Raw genomic sequence first — 14,224 nt, 5'->3', positions numbered from 1 at the left:
CCCAAAATAATGAATTGGGCCTGCCCGGCTTCGGCCCTTCGCTCTACAAAAAAAGTATCCCAGTTCAAGTAGGTTTGTTTCCCAATTTTCCCTCTCCGATTTGGGAATTGAAAAATCGAGGCGTCGATGAGCGGCGAAGAGGATTTCGAAGAATGGGACGCCGATTTTTTGGAACAATTGATCCAGGTTGAAGAAATCGCCCTCTCCGCTAATCCCAACACCACCACCTCCGCCACCCAAGCCGTTGCTCCACTCTCCAGTCGTCCTCCACACCTACCCCAGCAACATCAACAAATTTACAATCACGATTTCAGTTACTCGCCTCCCAGGGAGCTGTCTCAGCGGCCTCCCAATGATTCTAGCTACTTCGATCGTTCAATTAGTGGCATTACGACGGAAGTTACTTCTTGCAGATCGTCAGTTCAGTGCGTTCCTAAGGCCGATAGAGCGAAAGACCTTGAAATTCAGCGATTAAAGGTTAGGGTTTTGTTCGCGGACGCACACTCCTGTATTTTCCCTTTAAGATTAATTGGAATATCCGCAGCATTACGAACTGGAATATAAGTAATTTGAATAAGTTTTCTTGTTTCGTTTCTAAGTTTTTTGTTTGGTGCTTTGGGTTTATGACGAAAAAACCACGTTTTGATGTCTTTTCGTTTATTTGCTTTTGAGAAAGAAAATTTGGTTCTTTTTTCTTAGGGGTCGACTTGGGGTTTGCTTACTATATTCATGTCTGCTTTTATGATAAAAAGAAGGAGATAAATTTGTGATTAAAGTTTGCTATTATACAGGGTGAGCTGGGACGTGTCTCAAAGCAGCTAACAGAGCTGGTATGGTTCTTCTATTTGTGCCATTTTTTTATTGTAATAAGATATTTCTGTTCCTCCGGCTGCAAAATTTTGTAATATTTATCCTGGAAAACTATGTCGATTAAAATGGTCGACAGTAATGCCTAGATTGAGACTTTTCAAATGGGTGAAATAAACTCGCTCAGTTTTTAGCATTACACTGTTTTTGGGTTTCACTTAGCTAAATTCTGGATTTTTTTTTGTCTGTGGCTAATTAGATTTACACTTATCCTCATGTCCGTCCCCTTTGCCCTTTGAAAAAAAAGAGAAGATAAAAGTAGAATTGCTCCTACATCATGTCATAACTCATACATTGATGTGAATTTTTCTTTCATGTTCTGGTTAGCCTTCTTTCATGTAATGACTAATGATTCATATCATATTCCTTTCAGGAATATGAATGCTCTGAACTGCGAAAGGAAAGAAAGAAGAAGGATGAGCAGCTAATATCTGTATGTTCACATTATGAAGAAAAGGGTTCTGGTTTTCACTCCATGAAGTGTACAGACTTGTGAGTAAGATTTTTCTTTTATATCCTTGTATTTGCTATTGTCGGATTGAATAAAATGTATATAGTCTGTCATGTTCTGAAACTGACTATATAGTTGTAAGGAGGAGATAACTGAAATCTCATTTTGTAAGATTTAAACAGAGAATGGACTCATTTTATCATATTTGTCCTCTGGTGAGAGATAGTGATGTTATGTGGTTTAGGATTCAATTTCCATAAGTTGTTTTTATTTTTGATTTTTGATCAGCTAAGAAAAATTTGACTGTTTTTTTAGGAATTATTGGGGACAGATATTTTTGTAGTGGTTTCATCATTCATGGTATTCGCATGATTGATAAATATATTTAGCGGTCACAATGTATTCAATTGGTCACTTAAGTGAGTGAGGTGGGGGCCTTGGGGCACTAACATTGGGGCAACCTGGGAAGGTAATTAGAGTTTTGTCTTAATCCTTCTTATAAAACATAATCCTTTCATTTCTTATTTGAGTTGGGAGTTCTATAGATATATTTGGACTCATCATTTGGAAATTGTTTTTAATAGTGGGTATCCCTGAAATTTTTTTAGATGATACATGGCAGTAGTTTTTTGGAATGTTGTCTTTTTCAATTTTTTATTGGCCTTACTTTCAACCTCTCAAATTAACTGTATAAACCTGACGTAGCCTGGTAGGGGCTATAACTTTTTTTTAATCTTACTTGATTTTAGTTTTATTTGTTGTCATAATGCTAATTGCTAAGAACTTACTTGTATATATAACTTGAGATGACTGTGTCATGTTGTGCCTTTTAGTAGGATCTGAAGTTTCAAGTATCTTTTCTAATTGGGAAAAAACTGTGAATGAAAAAGTGGCAGGGGACGTGGAGTTGTTACTGAAGACCCTCGTAAGGTTTCCCAACAATTTAAGCAGGCAAAATCTATCAATGAAATTGTTGGTTCTCGTAATAATGATAGAAGAAGTGAGTAGAGTATGTCTGCAATAATAGTTTTATTGTTTCTGTTGCAATTGTTTTTAAATACTTTCTTCTTCTTTCTTATGTTTGTCTTTGTGTTCTTAGCGATATCAACCTGTAGAGCAATAGGAGTTCAGACCGAGAAAGCCATTGATGTTATCCCTATCACTTCGCATGGTGATCATCCTACCTGTCCTGACCTTTCTGAGAAATTGATGGGCATTTGGCAATCCACTAGTGACCAAGAATTTGAAAAGAAACTGATTTCCGCATTGTTCAGGACTTGTGCAACTGATTTTCATGTTCTTTTTGGGTGCATGGGGATGAATGCATCGCCCAAAATGAGAGGGGATTCTATGGCAGATGAAAGCACTTCTGTTGTAGCTCTGGATTATTGGTTGCACTCTCCTTGTACTTCTGAAGCTGAAAAAGTTTCTCATCTGTACTCTGTATTGACTAAGGTATGCCTGATGATTGATTTCCATCAGTCTTCATTGCAAGGACTTGGCTTGTGCCTAACTGCATTATGCATTTGGCACACAGCAAAAAACCGATCAGATTTTGGATTGGAGAGAGTATTATCTAGATCTGAATCCAATATCCAACATAAAACTTAATCATCAAACCATTTTCAGATCTGTCCGATAATCAAATATCCCGTTCGATAATCAATGGTTGGTTTATTCTGTTCGATACATTTACTCCATTGGCGCACTGGGTCTGACCTTATTTTGTTTTCTGCATTGCAGATCAGTACTGGGATGCTGAAGTTGGATGCTTTGTTTAAACTGTTAGTTGATCTCTGTAGCCTTGAAAATGTGAGTTGCCAACACAACCTGTTCTTCTGAGTCTGGGAGGAGACGTACTTCCAAAGCATCTAAAGTTTTCAGCTGTTAATTTTCTCTTCTTTTCTTGGTGAAGCTGCGAGAACTGCATATTTATTTTCTGTTTTCTCGCTAAAATTTTCTGTCATCATCATCATCTTCATTGCCATCTTCCTTTGTTTGGTGCCACTTAATTTTTTGTCTTCTTGCTTTGCTTTAGCTACTGATCATCATCATTATTTGTTTTCTTGATTGCTCTTTTTCCGTTTCACTCTCTCTTCCCCTCTATAATTCTGTTTCTCCAAAATGCATAGATTAAATAGCTGCTAAGGACACGTGTTAGTGGATCATCACTTTTTTACATTTGGTGTTTGTATACTTGCTCTTGAATAAATTGTGTTGTAATGTTTTGAAAGGGATGTTTCTGTGTAAGCATGAAGGCCATGTGCATTTCCCCTTATCATTTTATTTTGTGGACACTGGACAGTGGTGGATTTTACTATAAAAACTGTACAATGTAAATCTCAGCCTGGTACTAAAGGAAATTTCCTTTCTGAATAGTGATTGCTGGCTTTTTACCAATTGCCTAGTGCAGGTCCGTTTATTTGCTTTTAGGGGTGTAGATTGGATGCTTTATTGATTGTAGATATTTAATCTTGCACACACACGTGTACTCCACACCATGAATAGATTATATATACAGTTTTATCCTTGATGTGGAGTAATGAGTTCTTAATATATTTGTGTATGCTTATACAGTGCTTCTTAAGTTCGTTTGACATTTCATGTTTTACCATTTAGACTTAACTTTAGTAATTTGGTTTGTGTTTTTTATTTCGGTCCGTTTTCTTTTCATCCATTTCTGAGAAATAAGTTCCTTTTTTTTGTACAGGTTGTTATTGTTCATAGATCCCTACGTATACTTCGCGTATTTTTGAAGCACCTCTTTTACTGGGGAAGGAAAGCTGAATTAAGGTATAGCTTACAGTGGTTCACATGTGTTTACTGTATTATTGGTGCAAGTCTAGCTTAGATGCTTGAAGTGTAGGGATGGTATGGTTTTTGCTTCAAAATGTCAGCTTCTAAGTCTAAATTGATTGTGAAATTCAACTTCTTATGCTTAACTTTGGCTTGAAGTATTATTACTTTATGTTGTAACTGATGGAATATGATCTAGCTTATTAATGTTCTAAGTTTTGTGGTGCGCTGGGTTATTCCATTGGTATTAGTTGTCTTGCTTTTTTCTTCTTCTAAATATCATACCATTGTTCCATAAAATGGAAAATATAACGATAACGTTGAGGTTTGCTCATTCGTTACTATATGCCAAGTGTCCATATGTCAAGCATTGTAAAACTGCCAATGGGTGAACTTGAGAAGTCTAATAATTCAGGGTCTACCTCATATCTGGAAGGGCGATTAAGAATTATTCTCCAATTTACGGTGGAAAAGCTTTGATTTTCTGATTGCAAGTAGACTTGAAATAAGCAGGAATGCAGGATAGTTGCTGAAAATGAAAGCTTTGATTTCAAAGCCATTTAAAGGGGTTAATGGATTTAAAGGGGTTAATGGATGACTAAGGGCACTTGCAATGGTAGACAATTATTGGGCCAACAAAAATGTTGTCTTTTGCTGTTGTGGTTGTATTGTAAAACGTGTTTTGTGCATGTGGCTGTATTGGGAGAAGTGTTTTGCTGATGTGGATATATTGATATTTGGTGTTTTTGTGTAGTTTTGTTGTGGATAATATGGAGGAATGGAATGTTGTTGGGTTGGGTGGAAAGAGAAAGTGTGTGGGAAGAGAAAGTGTGTAGAAATTTGTGTTTTGCTGATGTGGCTGAATTAGAATACGTGTTTGACTTGACTTTTTGTGTAATAGAGGTGGGACCCCAGATTAATTTTGTTGGGGACATTTCCCCCTAAACCATTGCAAGTGCCCTAATGGTCAGAGGGGCTGTCTTGTTTGCTATGGGCAGCAACCTTATAAACTTAGTACTATGTTGTTTCTTAGTTTTTGGTTGATTTAGGTTAGTTCTAGTTGTTTGAAGGTTTTGGCTCTCAAGAATGGATTTGTAATGTCATACCTGGGATAAAAAAATATGTGCAAAGACTAAAGTTGAAGTTTTACATCTGCATTTCCTTTGTGTCCTTGTGTAAGCCTATCAAGCCGTAATCAATTGAATTAGTTCGATTTTGAAAAGAACTAATAACTATGTGCAGGAAGAGACAAGTAGGAAGGATAACATTTGGAGAACTGTAAATTTTAATTTGAAGAGACAAGTAAGGGGATTCTCAATGGTGTTTCTGGAGTCCTGTGATTGGCAAGAAAGGGGTCAGTGGTGGAGGTTGTATTGAAAGTGAAAGAAACGTGGATGCTGATTTGGAATATGATCTGGGTATCCTTGCAAAAAGATGTAAATGGATTAGTGCTATTCCTTGATTTGTAAAGCTGGCAGAGTAAACATACTGATTCTTCTTTCTTGCTTTTCCTTAAAATCCCTCACCCTTCCAATGATAGCAGATCCATTGTTTTATTTCTTTAAGAGGATATGAAGCGGGTCTTATGCATATTAGTATACCATAAAAATGTTGCGTTGTTATGCTTTATAATTTGACTCTTCTGATTTGGTATATGTTTGTATTCTTATGAGACTTTGATTTGATCTTTCCAGTGCCCTCTACTCAGGGACAATGTGAAGTTCGAGGGGCTTTGCTCCAGCAACAAACTTGAGGATTTTTCTGGACCCGAATGCATGAAAAATAGGGCCTCCTGTTTTGTGGCTAAGGATGGTACATTTTATGCAGGCAATATGCCATTTGGAATTCAGCCTTCTACTGCTGAAATTCTGTGTGAGAAGGAACCACGGAATCATGAGACTTCAGTGCTGCTTTCTTGCATAAACTGGGGTTCTCTCTTTGAGCATATGCATCAAATTGCCATGAAGAGTACTGAAGAGTGTATAAGATTAGAAGCAGTCTCTACTATGAATGAGATTGTGATGAGGAATAGCACTTATGTGGAGAGGGAAAAGTAAGTATGAGTTGGTGTAAATTGTTAATTTTTTCTAATTTAATATAGCTGTTCTTCTGTTTTCTTAAGGAAACTTTGCTTGAAACAGGTTTGGTACAACACTACTGTTTGAAAGCATTTCACAGTTACTGAGAAAAGAATCTGGCTTGCTTGTGCAGAAGGAAGCTCTACATCTCCTACATTTGCTTCTAAACTGTAATCCCAGTTACTTTAATTCTTCTTCCTCCTTTTAGTTGTTTCATTTCTTTGTTCTTTTTCACGTGAATGGAATAAATGAACTACACCTGAATTCTTGAGATTATTTTTGTCATATAACTTGTCTCTCTAAGCTTCTTCTAGGTAATTAGTGGCGTGTTATGGTGTAACTTGTACATCTTGTAGTTGGTTTGTAACAGCTCAACTAAAAAGCAATTATCTGGATATGGCTTTATGGCAATGGCCACTGGCATCCATTATCTTGCAAATACCTATAGAAAAAGGAAAGGAATTGGCCCCTTGTAGAACCTATATATAATTTTCATTCATATGGTTGATTGTTACTTCTCAAACATGGATTTGTGTATTGCTCAATTAATGTTTTAAATCTGCAAATTATAGTCTTGCACCTTCATACGTTTGGCTCCCTCAGTTTATTCATGAAGTGTTCAAAATTATGGCATTGCTTGAAGACACCCCTTGATCACATTAGCCAGGTTACTTAGCATATCCTTGAAGCTTTTGTGCCCGCTTAATTTCAGATAGGTCAAGCTTGAGTTGTGTCTCTGAGCTTACTGTCTCTGCCCATCAAGAATGATGCTAGGCCATACTTTGTTTGGCTTGTCTCATATGCATAAAATTGACACTTAATTTATGGTAAAGACCATCTTTAATATGCCACCCAATTCTGGACAACTTACTTTTCTTTGTGATGTTGAAGGTCCAAAACTACTGGCCATATTCTGCTCTAGCTGTATCAAGGGGGACAGTACGGGTGCTGCTGACGATGATGTTTTGAGCTCTTTGACATGTAAAGGACTCCATAGCATCCTTGAGAGCTTGACAGATTGCATAGCTTGCACCGGCAATGGTGTAAAGGTATTTAAGAGGAAAGCAGTACCAATTTATATAGTCCATTTGGTGTAGTGATCTCTTATTTTATTTCTGTGTGGATTCCTTGTCATCACCAATTGGTTAATTAAAATGGTACATTTTTGTGCATTTTAAAGAATGCTGTGTTATGAATCATGGCCTGCTTGGAAATAGACTTTCTAACTTAAGTTCATCAAGCTCCGACTACATCGGTAAAGAAATGTTGTAGGCTTGTAGCCAATTGTCCTTTGATACAATTTGTCACATTGATAAATCTTTCAGTTTTACAGTTGGATGGCCAGAATGGGTCATTAGACATCTGCTTGCTCTTTTATAGACCATAAATTGTCGTGCTTGAGTGCTTCTCTTATGCAATGTTTGAATGGATGCTTGTAAGAAATTGTATTTTGCAACTTTTTAATAAATGGACTTTTCAGGTGTTGGAACTTCGGAGAAATTCTATTATTTTGCTGTCTTTCTTAGCCTCAACTGGGAGGTCTGGTGTGGAAATACTGATAAATTACAAGCTATCTAGAGAGGCGAACTTTCTTATGTTCATATTGCAAGTACTGGTGTCAGAGGTGGATGCAGAAGCAGCAGTCTGTGCTGAACCAAGAATATGTTCTGAGCCAGCAGATATTTGCAAGGCAAGGTAATTAATTAGAAATCTAGGTAATAGATAATAATCGACTGTTGTTTGGCTATGGAGCTTCTACATTGTATTGCAAATCCCGATACGCTAATTTTTACTTGGTTGTATGTAGGAACTTGCTGATGCGGGAGGTGCTGATATTGCTTAACAGACTTGTTTCAAATGCTGCTTATTCTGCGTCTGTCTTGCGAGTATTAACAAATAGTCGAGATATGGCCAGTCTTACCATTGACATTGCGAATAGGTTGTCCCGTTGGAACCAGAAACTGTGTCAATTGGACAGCACGGCCAGACAGATGAGGGAGTCTGAAATAATTGACTTGGCTCGAGTTTTTAAAAGAAGGGTTTTTGCTTATTTAGGGGAGAATGTATCATAACCCCCGCAACGCATGTACATTTTTTGGTAAATTTTGCTCGATGACATGCGTGATGCGTGTCTATGGAAATAGCAGAGGCAGCATTTTTTTGTAAGATTAGCTTTTGAGGCTGAAAATTTGACAGGTACCTAGAGACTGCCACTCATCAATTTTGACAAGAACCCTTGTGAGACACATTCGGATCAAGTTCTTGAGAGATGCAGATATTCAGCCCTTTTGGGCAAGTAGCTGATCGTCTCTTAGTGGGTCTCATCGCCCACATCTAAGTAGCACAATTTTTTCCTGCTTGTGTAATTAAAGATATCTGGAAAAATAAAGAATCCATGATCTGCTAGTGATTTGAAGTATATATGGTAAGCATTTCCTCTTTACGTCCTAGGAATGGCTTGATGAAGACGTGTAGTAAATCAAACAAATATTGGCAGCTCTATGAGGCGTGGGTCACTGTTTTTTTTTGTTTTTGGGTACCTTTTCTTTAATGTTCAATCATTAGGCCAAACAAAGTCTCTAGATTGAATGAATACATCAAGGACCATTAAAGAGGAGGGAATGGAACGGGACAACAAAAAATCGTTGGTTCATATGATTAAGTTAGTTGTTTGAACCTCGTAGAGCATGTGCATGAGAGACTTGCAAGTTCTAACACCCACAACAAAACTAAAACATCATGTGAAAAATCTTCATGTGTCAGATGTTTTAACATATTGCTGGTGCGGCTTTCAAATGGCAGATTAGCCAACTCTGCAAGTGATAATTAATTATTATTGCTGTTGTTGTTATTTTGGACCTTATTTAGCTGTTTCTGTTGTTTGTATTAGGTGTTCTTAGAATGTTTCTCCTTACAACAACTCCTCCAGATTCAAACCATGCTTCCAGGTCTGCCTAAATCTCCTTGTATTTGTTTCATTTCCCGTCTAGTTTAAGCTAATGCCTTTTTTTTTTGAATAATTGAAATGTACAAAGGCAATCAAGTTTATGCTCTGCAGACGAACATCATAACTACAAGCCAAATACGAAAAGATCAACGTAGAAAACACCGACTAGGGCGGCTAAAGCAATGGAAACAAACCATCTCTTTCAGCAGACCAGAATAAACAAACACCATTAACGTTACACAGAAAGAACCCAAGTAGCATCACCAAGAAAATGGCAGCTCCTTCTATAAGTTTGGTTTTAATAGTGTGAGAAGGGTATGTTACTTGATTTGAGAGCTGATAAGAGAGAAAAATGGCCATGAAAACTACTATGAATGGAGGAGATGGACATTACAGCTACACCCGCAATTCTTTGGGGCAGGTACTCTAAATATGTGTATATATAATTGACTTATAGTTAGCTTGGGTTAATAAGGATTTTGAAAGGTTTTTTTTTTTTTTTTTCTTTTCTTTTTCTGTAGAGACAAGGATTGGAGCTGATGAAGGACTTGATAAACAAAGGAATTGATGAAAAGCTTGATGTGGCTAAGTTCATGTCATCTTCTTCTTCCTTTTCTCCGAAAATGTTCAGGGTTGCTGATCTGGGATCTTCTGTTGGGCCTAACACATACTTTGCTGTGCAAAACATTATAAATTCTGTGAAACTCAAATATCAAGAAACTGATGTTGAGTTTCAAGCATTTTTCAATGATCAAATCTCTAATGATTTCAATACCCTCTTCAAGAATCTTCCTTCTGATAGGGAATACTTTGTTGCTGCTGCACCTGGTCCTTTTCATGGCCGCTTGTTTCCCAAGAAGTCTATCCATTTTGTCCACTCCTCCTATTCACTTCATTGGCTCTCAAGTGTTCCAAAAGAGTTGGTAGACAAGGAATCACCCGCATACAATAAGGGGAAGATCTTTTACACAAGTGCCTCGGAACAAGTCTTCGAAGCTTACACAGCTCAATTTGCTAAAGACATCACATCTTTTCTCAATGCCAGGGCACATGAGGTGGTCCATGGAGGGCTTATGGCCTTATTGATACCTTGCTTTCCAGATGGCACTCCTCCTTCGCAGCGCAACATGGAAGGCGTGTTTGATTTACTTGGAGACAGCCTCACGGATTTGGCCAATATGGTAACATTTGTTTGTTTGTTTTGCGCAGATCAATTACTTTGAACAATTGAGAAAGATGACTGTGTTGTTTTTGTTTCTGTCATTTCAGGGATTAGTTAGTGAGGCTAAAGTGGACTCCTTCAACTTGCCACTGTACCACACAAGTCCACAAGAATTAAAGGGCTTGATTGAGAAAAATGGTGATTTTAGCATTGAAAGAATGGAAAACATATGCCGGAGTAGGACTCAAGTTGACGCTTCTTTCATTAAGAGTATGATCCTGCACTTAAGAGCTGCTTGGGAAGGAATGATCCGGGAACACTTTGGTAATGATATAGTTGACGAGCTCTTCGATCGGTTCACCAAGAAAGCCATCAACTCTTCCATCTTTTCGGAGTCAGAAAAGTACGAGTCTTTATCTGAATTGTTTGTCCTTCTCAAGCGAAATGGTGATTGATCATGATTGAGGTCTTCTCATCAAAGTTTCCATGATCTTTAGGTGCTTGTGAATCAATGTACTGAAGTGTCAGCTGGTCTAAAGTTAAGTTACCTTATAATTTTCTCTGTGAAGTACATGATTAGCATATGTATTCATTACTTGATCCTGTCTTCACCGCAAGAGTCTTGTGCACTTGCGCTCGAGAGTTGTTTGTTGCTATTTTGTGTATGAGTTGAGTAGTTTGTGGTTAGTAGGTAATAAACAGCCCAGCAAGCATCCTATGTTGCAATGGAAATTACAAGATAATGGACAACCAAACCTTTTTGTGTTAATTGCTTTGTGGTCACCTTAAAATGCCCAGTTTCTTTGATATGCTCTACTAGAAACTCAATCTATAGAATTCCGTTACTGCTGTGAATGTGTTAGGTCCAACAGAACGTCCCAAATCCGCAATCCTAAATGACTTTAGAGAAGAAATTTGAAAGACTATCAGAAAGATGTACAGGAAGAAAACTGTGGAGAGAAAAAAAAAATGCATTTCCAACATTGCTTCTCTCCGCAGAAACCAGATCCGAGTGTTGGGGCTCTGTTCAATATTTGGGATGAAATCCAATCATTGCCAAATTTTGTTGGATAGATTGAACAAATTGTCTGACCATAAAACATGGTTTCGTTTCAGTAGGACAAGCAGTTCAACTCATCAATGATTTCATCCCCAAAGTGCTGACCGATCATTCCATCCCAACTAGTTCTGAGTGCTGCAATATAGGCTTCTATGGAACAAGTTTCTAATTTCTTTGGGCGACGACGCTGTATCGGTTCCATTCTCTTAATGCTGAAACAACCATTTTTCTTTATCAAGCCCTTCAGCTCTTGTGAAGTTGGGCTGTACGAAGGTTAGTTAAAGGAGCCCACTTTGGCTTCACTAACTAATCCCTGAAGCGTGACAAACAAGACAAATCAGTAAGCGCGGCGATATCAAGGATGAGGGTCTGAAGTGGAGAAGTTGTAGTGTTCGTTTATGGTACTTTAGAAGGATGGAGATCCTTTGCAATTGTCAGTGCATGCAAATGCAATAGCAATTGCTTGGAATAGTCTCAGAAGGTAAGATCACCGATCATGTATTGCAAGCTCACGAACCCTCAATTGCAGAGGATCTTGGTACACTTCAGGCCTCGGGGGATTCTCATCTCACCCACCCAGTACCCACATCAGATTCAGACATCCCTCACACATGGGCCTTATGTTACTTCTTATTGAGCCCTAATTATGGGCCCATTGAAGGAAAATAGAATTGGGCTTTTCTAATTTTAGTGAGCCCATTAACTCCTTCCCACACAAAGGAATGACGGATCCATCACCTAAGAAGTCGGATTGGGCTTTGTTTGCCTAGCTTGGATGAGACACTGTAGTTTAACACCTCATTCCCTCGTTCGCTTCACCTTCCACCGTTCCACGCGCGTCGCCGGCTGCCGTGTTTCAGAATGGATGTTTCTTTTCGCCGTCATTGATATTGTTGACAAGAGATCTTCCGGATTTCTTTCACTAGGAAGCCAAAGGTTTCTTAACATCTCTCATGGTTCCAGGAAGTCCACTACTTAGACAATGGTAAGTGCAGCCACATTGAAATTTAAACTGCATAGGACTTGTGTCCAGTTATGTCCTTTTTGTTGGGATAATTTTCACTATGTGCAAAACTTGGACTCTCTTTGGTCTGGCTGATGAAGAATAGTTTTTGGATTTGGGTTTCCCCCCTCTTTTATGCTCTGTAATTTTGTTGGTCGAAATTATATTCATCGTTCTAGCTCAAGCAATTTTGCGAAACCACATGAATAATTTCTTTCAATTGTGATTTAATTAATTCATTATGCTGTTCTCTACTTGGTAGCCATAACAGTATTAATTTTTTGACGACAAATGGAGAGAATGATCAAGAAAGCAAAAGGACATAAGAGGCACCCACAGAAACTAAATTACAGTGTAGATTTCTTATTTACAGTGAGGAAGGATAATACATATGCGGAAAGCAAAATATACAAATAGCAGTACGCCCATTATTTGTTTATTTACAGTGAATCTCTAAAGCTATTTAGAACTTTCATTCATGCTTTTGTCTCTTTATTCCAGCGTCAAGCCTCAGGAAGTTTTGTCCCTTTCTGAAACTCTCTAAGGAGTAAACATCATCTGTAATGCCATATTCAGAATCAGTGAAGTAAACCTCCGGGATGTGCGAATCCTTCCAATTATCTTCGCCACAAAAAAGATGAAGTGACGATATGAAATTGCTAGGCATCTTTTGAAACACCAGTAATTTAAGCATAGTTAGATTTTCAATGCCTGATGGAACCTGCTGTAATCCGCAATACCCAACGATTAGCTTTTCAAGACAAGGCAGTGCTCCCTTTTCCACAACTACCCTTTTTAGTCGCTCTAACTTATTTAGACCCAAGAACTTAAGCCTTTGAAACCCTCCTGCCACAAATACCAGGCTTTCTCCATCAAAAGCCTGAATGAATTCAAGATGCACCAGATTTGGTAAACGATGGAGAGTAAAAAGTGGGTCACCAGTTAATCGGCTCCACCTTAAACATAGCTTGACCAAACCTTGAAGTGAAGATATCCAGTTGGGGAGCTTCTCTAAACGTCCTCTCAAGTATAGCCGTTGAAGAAACTGAGGAGGGCAAGTCAAGTGTTGCATATCAATGATCTCATTTTTGTGTTCTGCAGTCACAGAAAAGGCTCGAAGGTTCTTCAGCTTCTCAATGGAAGAACATAGCGCCTTCCCGTCTCTTGTTCTGAACTTTATAATGCCCAACCTTCTTAGTTGTCGGAGCCGGCCAAGTTCTTCCATTATATGGTTGCCATGCTGGTGTGACTCTATGAAGCAGAGCTTTTGTAAGGACTGTAGACATCCTATTCTTTTCATGGCCTTGAAACCATATTTGAAGTGAGTATTAGAATTGGGCTCCTTTTCATAATGATAAACCAAGAGGTGGCGGAGCCTTTTGAGCTCCAGAATGTCAACTGGCAATTTACTGACATGAGTTTTCTTAAGGTCCAATGTCTCAAGGAAACCGAGATTCCTGATAGAGCTTGGAATATTTTTTAATTTGGTATTCCTCAAGTTTAGATACTTTAAAAGGAAGAGGCTGCTTACCTGTTTTGGGAATTTCTTCAAGGATGCATCTTGCATGTCTAACACGTTAAGCAGCCGCGAGTGGCCAGAAGAAAAGATAAGTTTAGAAGATTCATTTACAGAATCCATGCCCCAACACATGAATAGAGAACGGAGTTTCGGGACAACCAGGCTATGATGTGCATTTTGCAGGGTGTTATGCACTGATATACGCCGTACTTTTTCAGGCCAGGACATGTTTTGCCCCTTAGAGATTGATACAGTTTATGATGTTTTGCACTGCTTTGAATGGATAAATTGAATAAATGTTCTTGACCATCAATGGTTTCGTTTCAGTAGGACAAGCAGTT

General features: G+C 38.2%; 3 protein-coding genes across 4 annotated transcripts; 2 read left to right on the top strand and 1 right to left on the bottom strand.

Moving 5' to 3' along the window:
* Positions 1–87: 87 nt before the first annotated feature.
* Positions 88–8,706, top strand: LOC120015990 (protein SENSITIVE TO UV 2). Of its 2 annotated transcripts, none has more exons than XM_038868530.1 (12): positions 88–477; positions 792–830; positions 1,241–1,359; positions 2,215–2,318; positions 2,418–2,773; positions 3,062–3,130; positions 4,029–4,111; positions 5,823–6,167; positions 6,256–6,362; positions 7,084–7,241; positions 7,673–7,887; positions 8,000–8,706. In XM_038868530.1, exons 1-12 carry the CDS (start codon positions 127–129, stop codon positions 8,262–8,264), a joined length of 2,211 nt encoding a protein of 736 aa, XP_038724458.1. In that variant the 5' UTR covers positions 88–126; the 3' UTR covers positions 8,265–8,706. The 2 variants fall into 2 exon arrangements, with proteins under 2 accessions (XP_038724458.1, XP_038724457.1); XM_038868529.1 differs by having other exon boundaries at positions 2,209–2,318.
* Positions 8,707–9,238: 532 nt separating this feature from the next.
* LOC120015880 (loganic acid O-methyltransferase-like) lies at positions 9,239–10,942 on the top strand. Its single transcript, XM_038868370.1, has 3 exons — positions 9,239–9,560; positions 9,661–10,320; positions 10,409–10,942. Exons 1-3 carry the CDS (start codon positions 9,492–9,494, stop codon positions 10,754–10,756), a joined length of 1,077 nt encoding a protein of 358 aa, XP_038724298.1. The 5' UTR covers positions 9,239–9,491; the 3' UTR covers positions 10,757–10,942.
* A 1,894-nt stretch (positions 10,943–12,836) lies between these two features.
* LOC120017308 (disease resistance protein RPM1-like) lies at positions 12,837–14,111 on the bottom strand. Its single transcript, XM_038870486.1, has one exon. It carries the CDS (start codon positions 14,109–14,111, stop codon positions 12,837–12,839), a length of 1,275 nt encoding a protein of 424 aa, XP_038726414.1.
* Positions 14,112–14,224: the final 113 nt, after the last annotated feature.

The sequence above is a fragment of the Tripterygium wilfordii genome, chromosome 15 (genome assembly GCF_013401445.1).
Source record: "Tripterygium wilfordii isolate XIE 37 chromosome 15, ASM1340144v1, whole genome shotgun sequence".
Lineage (NCBI taxonomy): Eukaryota > Viridiplantae > Streptophyta > Magnoliopsida > Celastrales > Celastraceae > Tripterygium > Tripterygium wilfordii.
The sequence above is the reverse complement of the archived record's forward strand: the minus strand, read 5'-3'. Positions and strand labels throughout refer to the sequence as shown.

Bases quoted from the DNA above. Each gene is read 5' to 3' on its own strand.
- LOC120015990 (XM_038868529.1), top strand. From the start codon at position 127: ATGAGCGGCGAAGAGGATTTCGAAGAATGGGACGCCGATTTTTTGGAA. The intron at 478-791 runs GTTAGGGTTTTG...GCTATTATACAG, and splicing joins TTGAAATTCAGCGATTAAAG to GGTGAGCTGGGACGTGTCTC. The intron at 7,242-7,672 runs GTATTTAAGAGG...TGGACTTTTCAG, and splicing joins GCACCGGCAATGGTGTAAAG to GTGTTGGAACTTCGGAGAAA.
- LOC120015880 (XM_038868370.1), top strand. From the start codon at position 9,492: ATGGCCATGAAAACTACTATGAATGGAGGAGATGGACATTACAGCTAC. The intron at 9,561-9,660 runs GTACTCTAAATA...CTTTTTCTGTAG, and splicing joins CCCGCAATTCTTTGGGGCAG to AGACAAGGATTGGAGCTGAT. The intron at 10,321-10,408 runs GTAACATTTGTT...CTGTCATTTCAG, and splicing joins TCACGGATTTGGCCAATATG to GGATTAGTTAGTGAGGCTAA.
- LOC120017308 (XM_038870486.1), bottom strand. From the start codon at position 14,111: ATGTCCTGGCCTGAAAAAGTACGGCGTATATCAGTGCATAACACCCTG.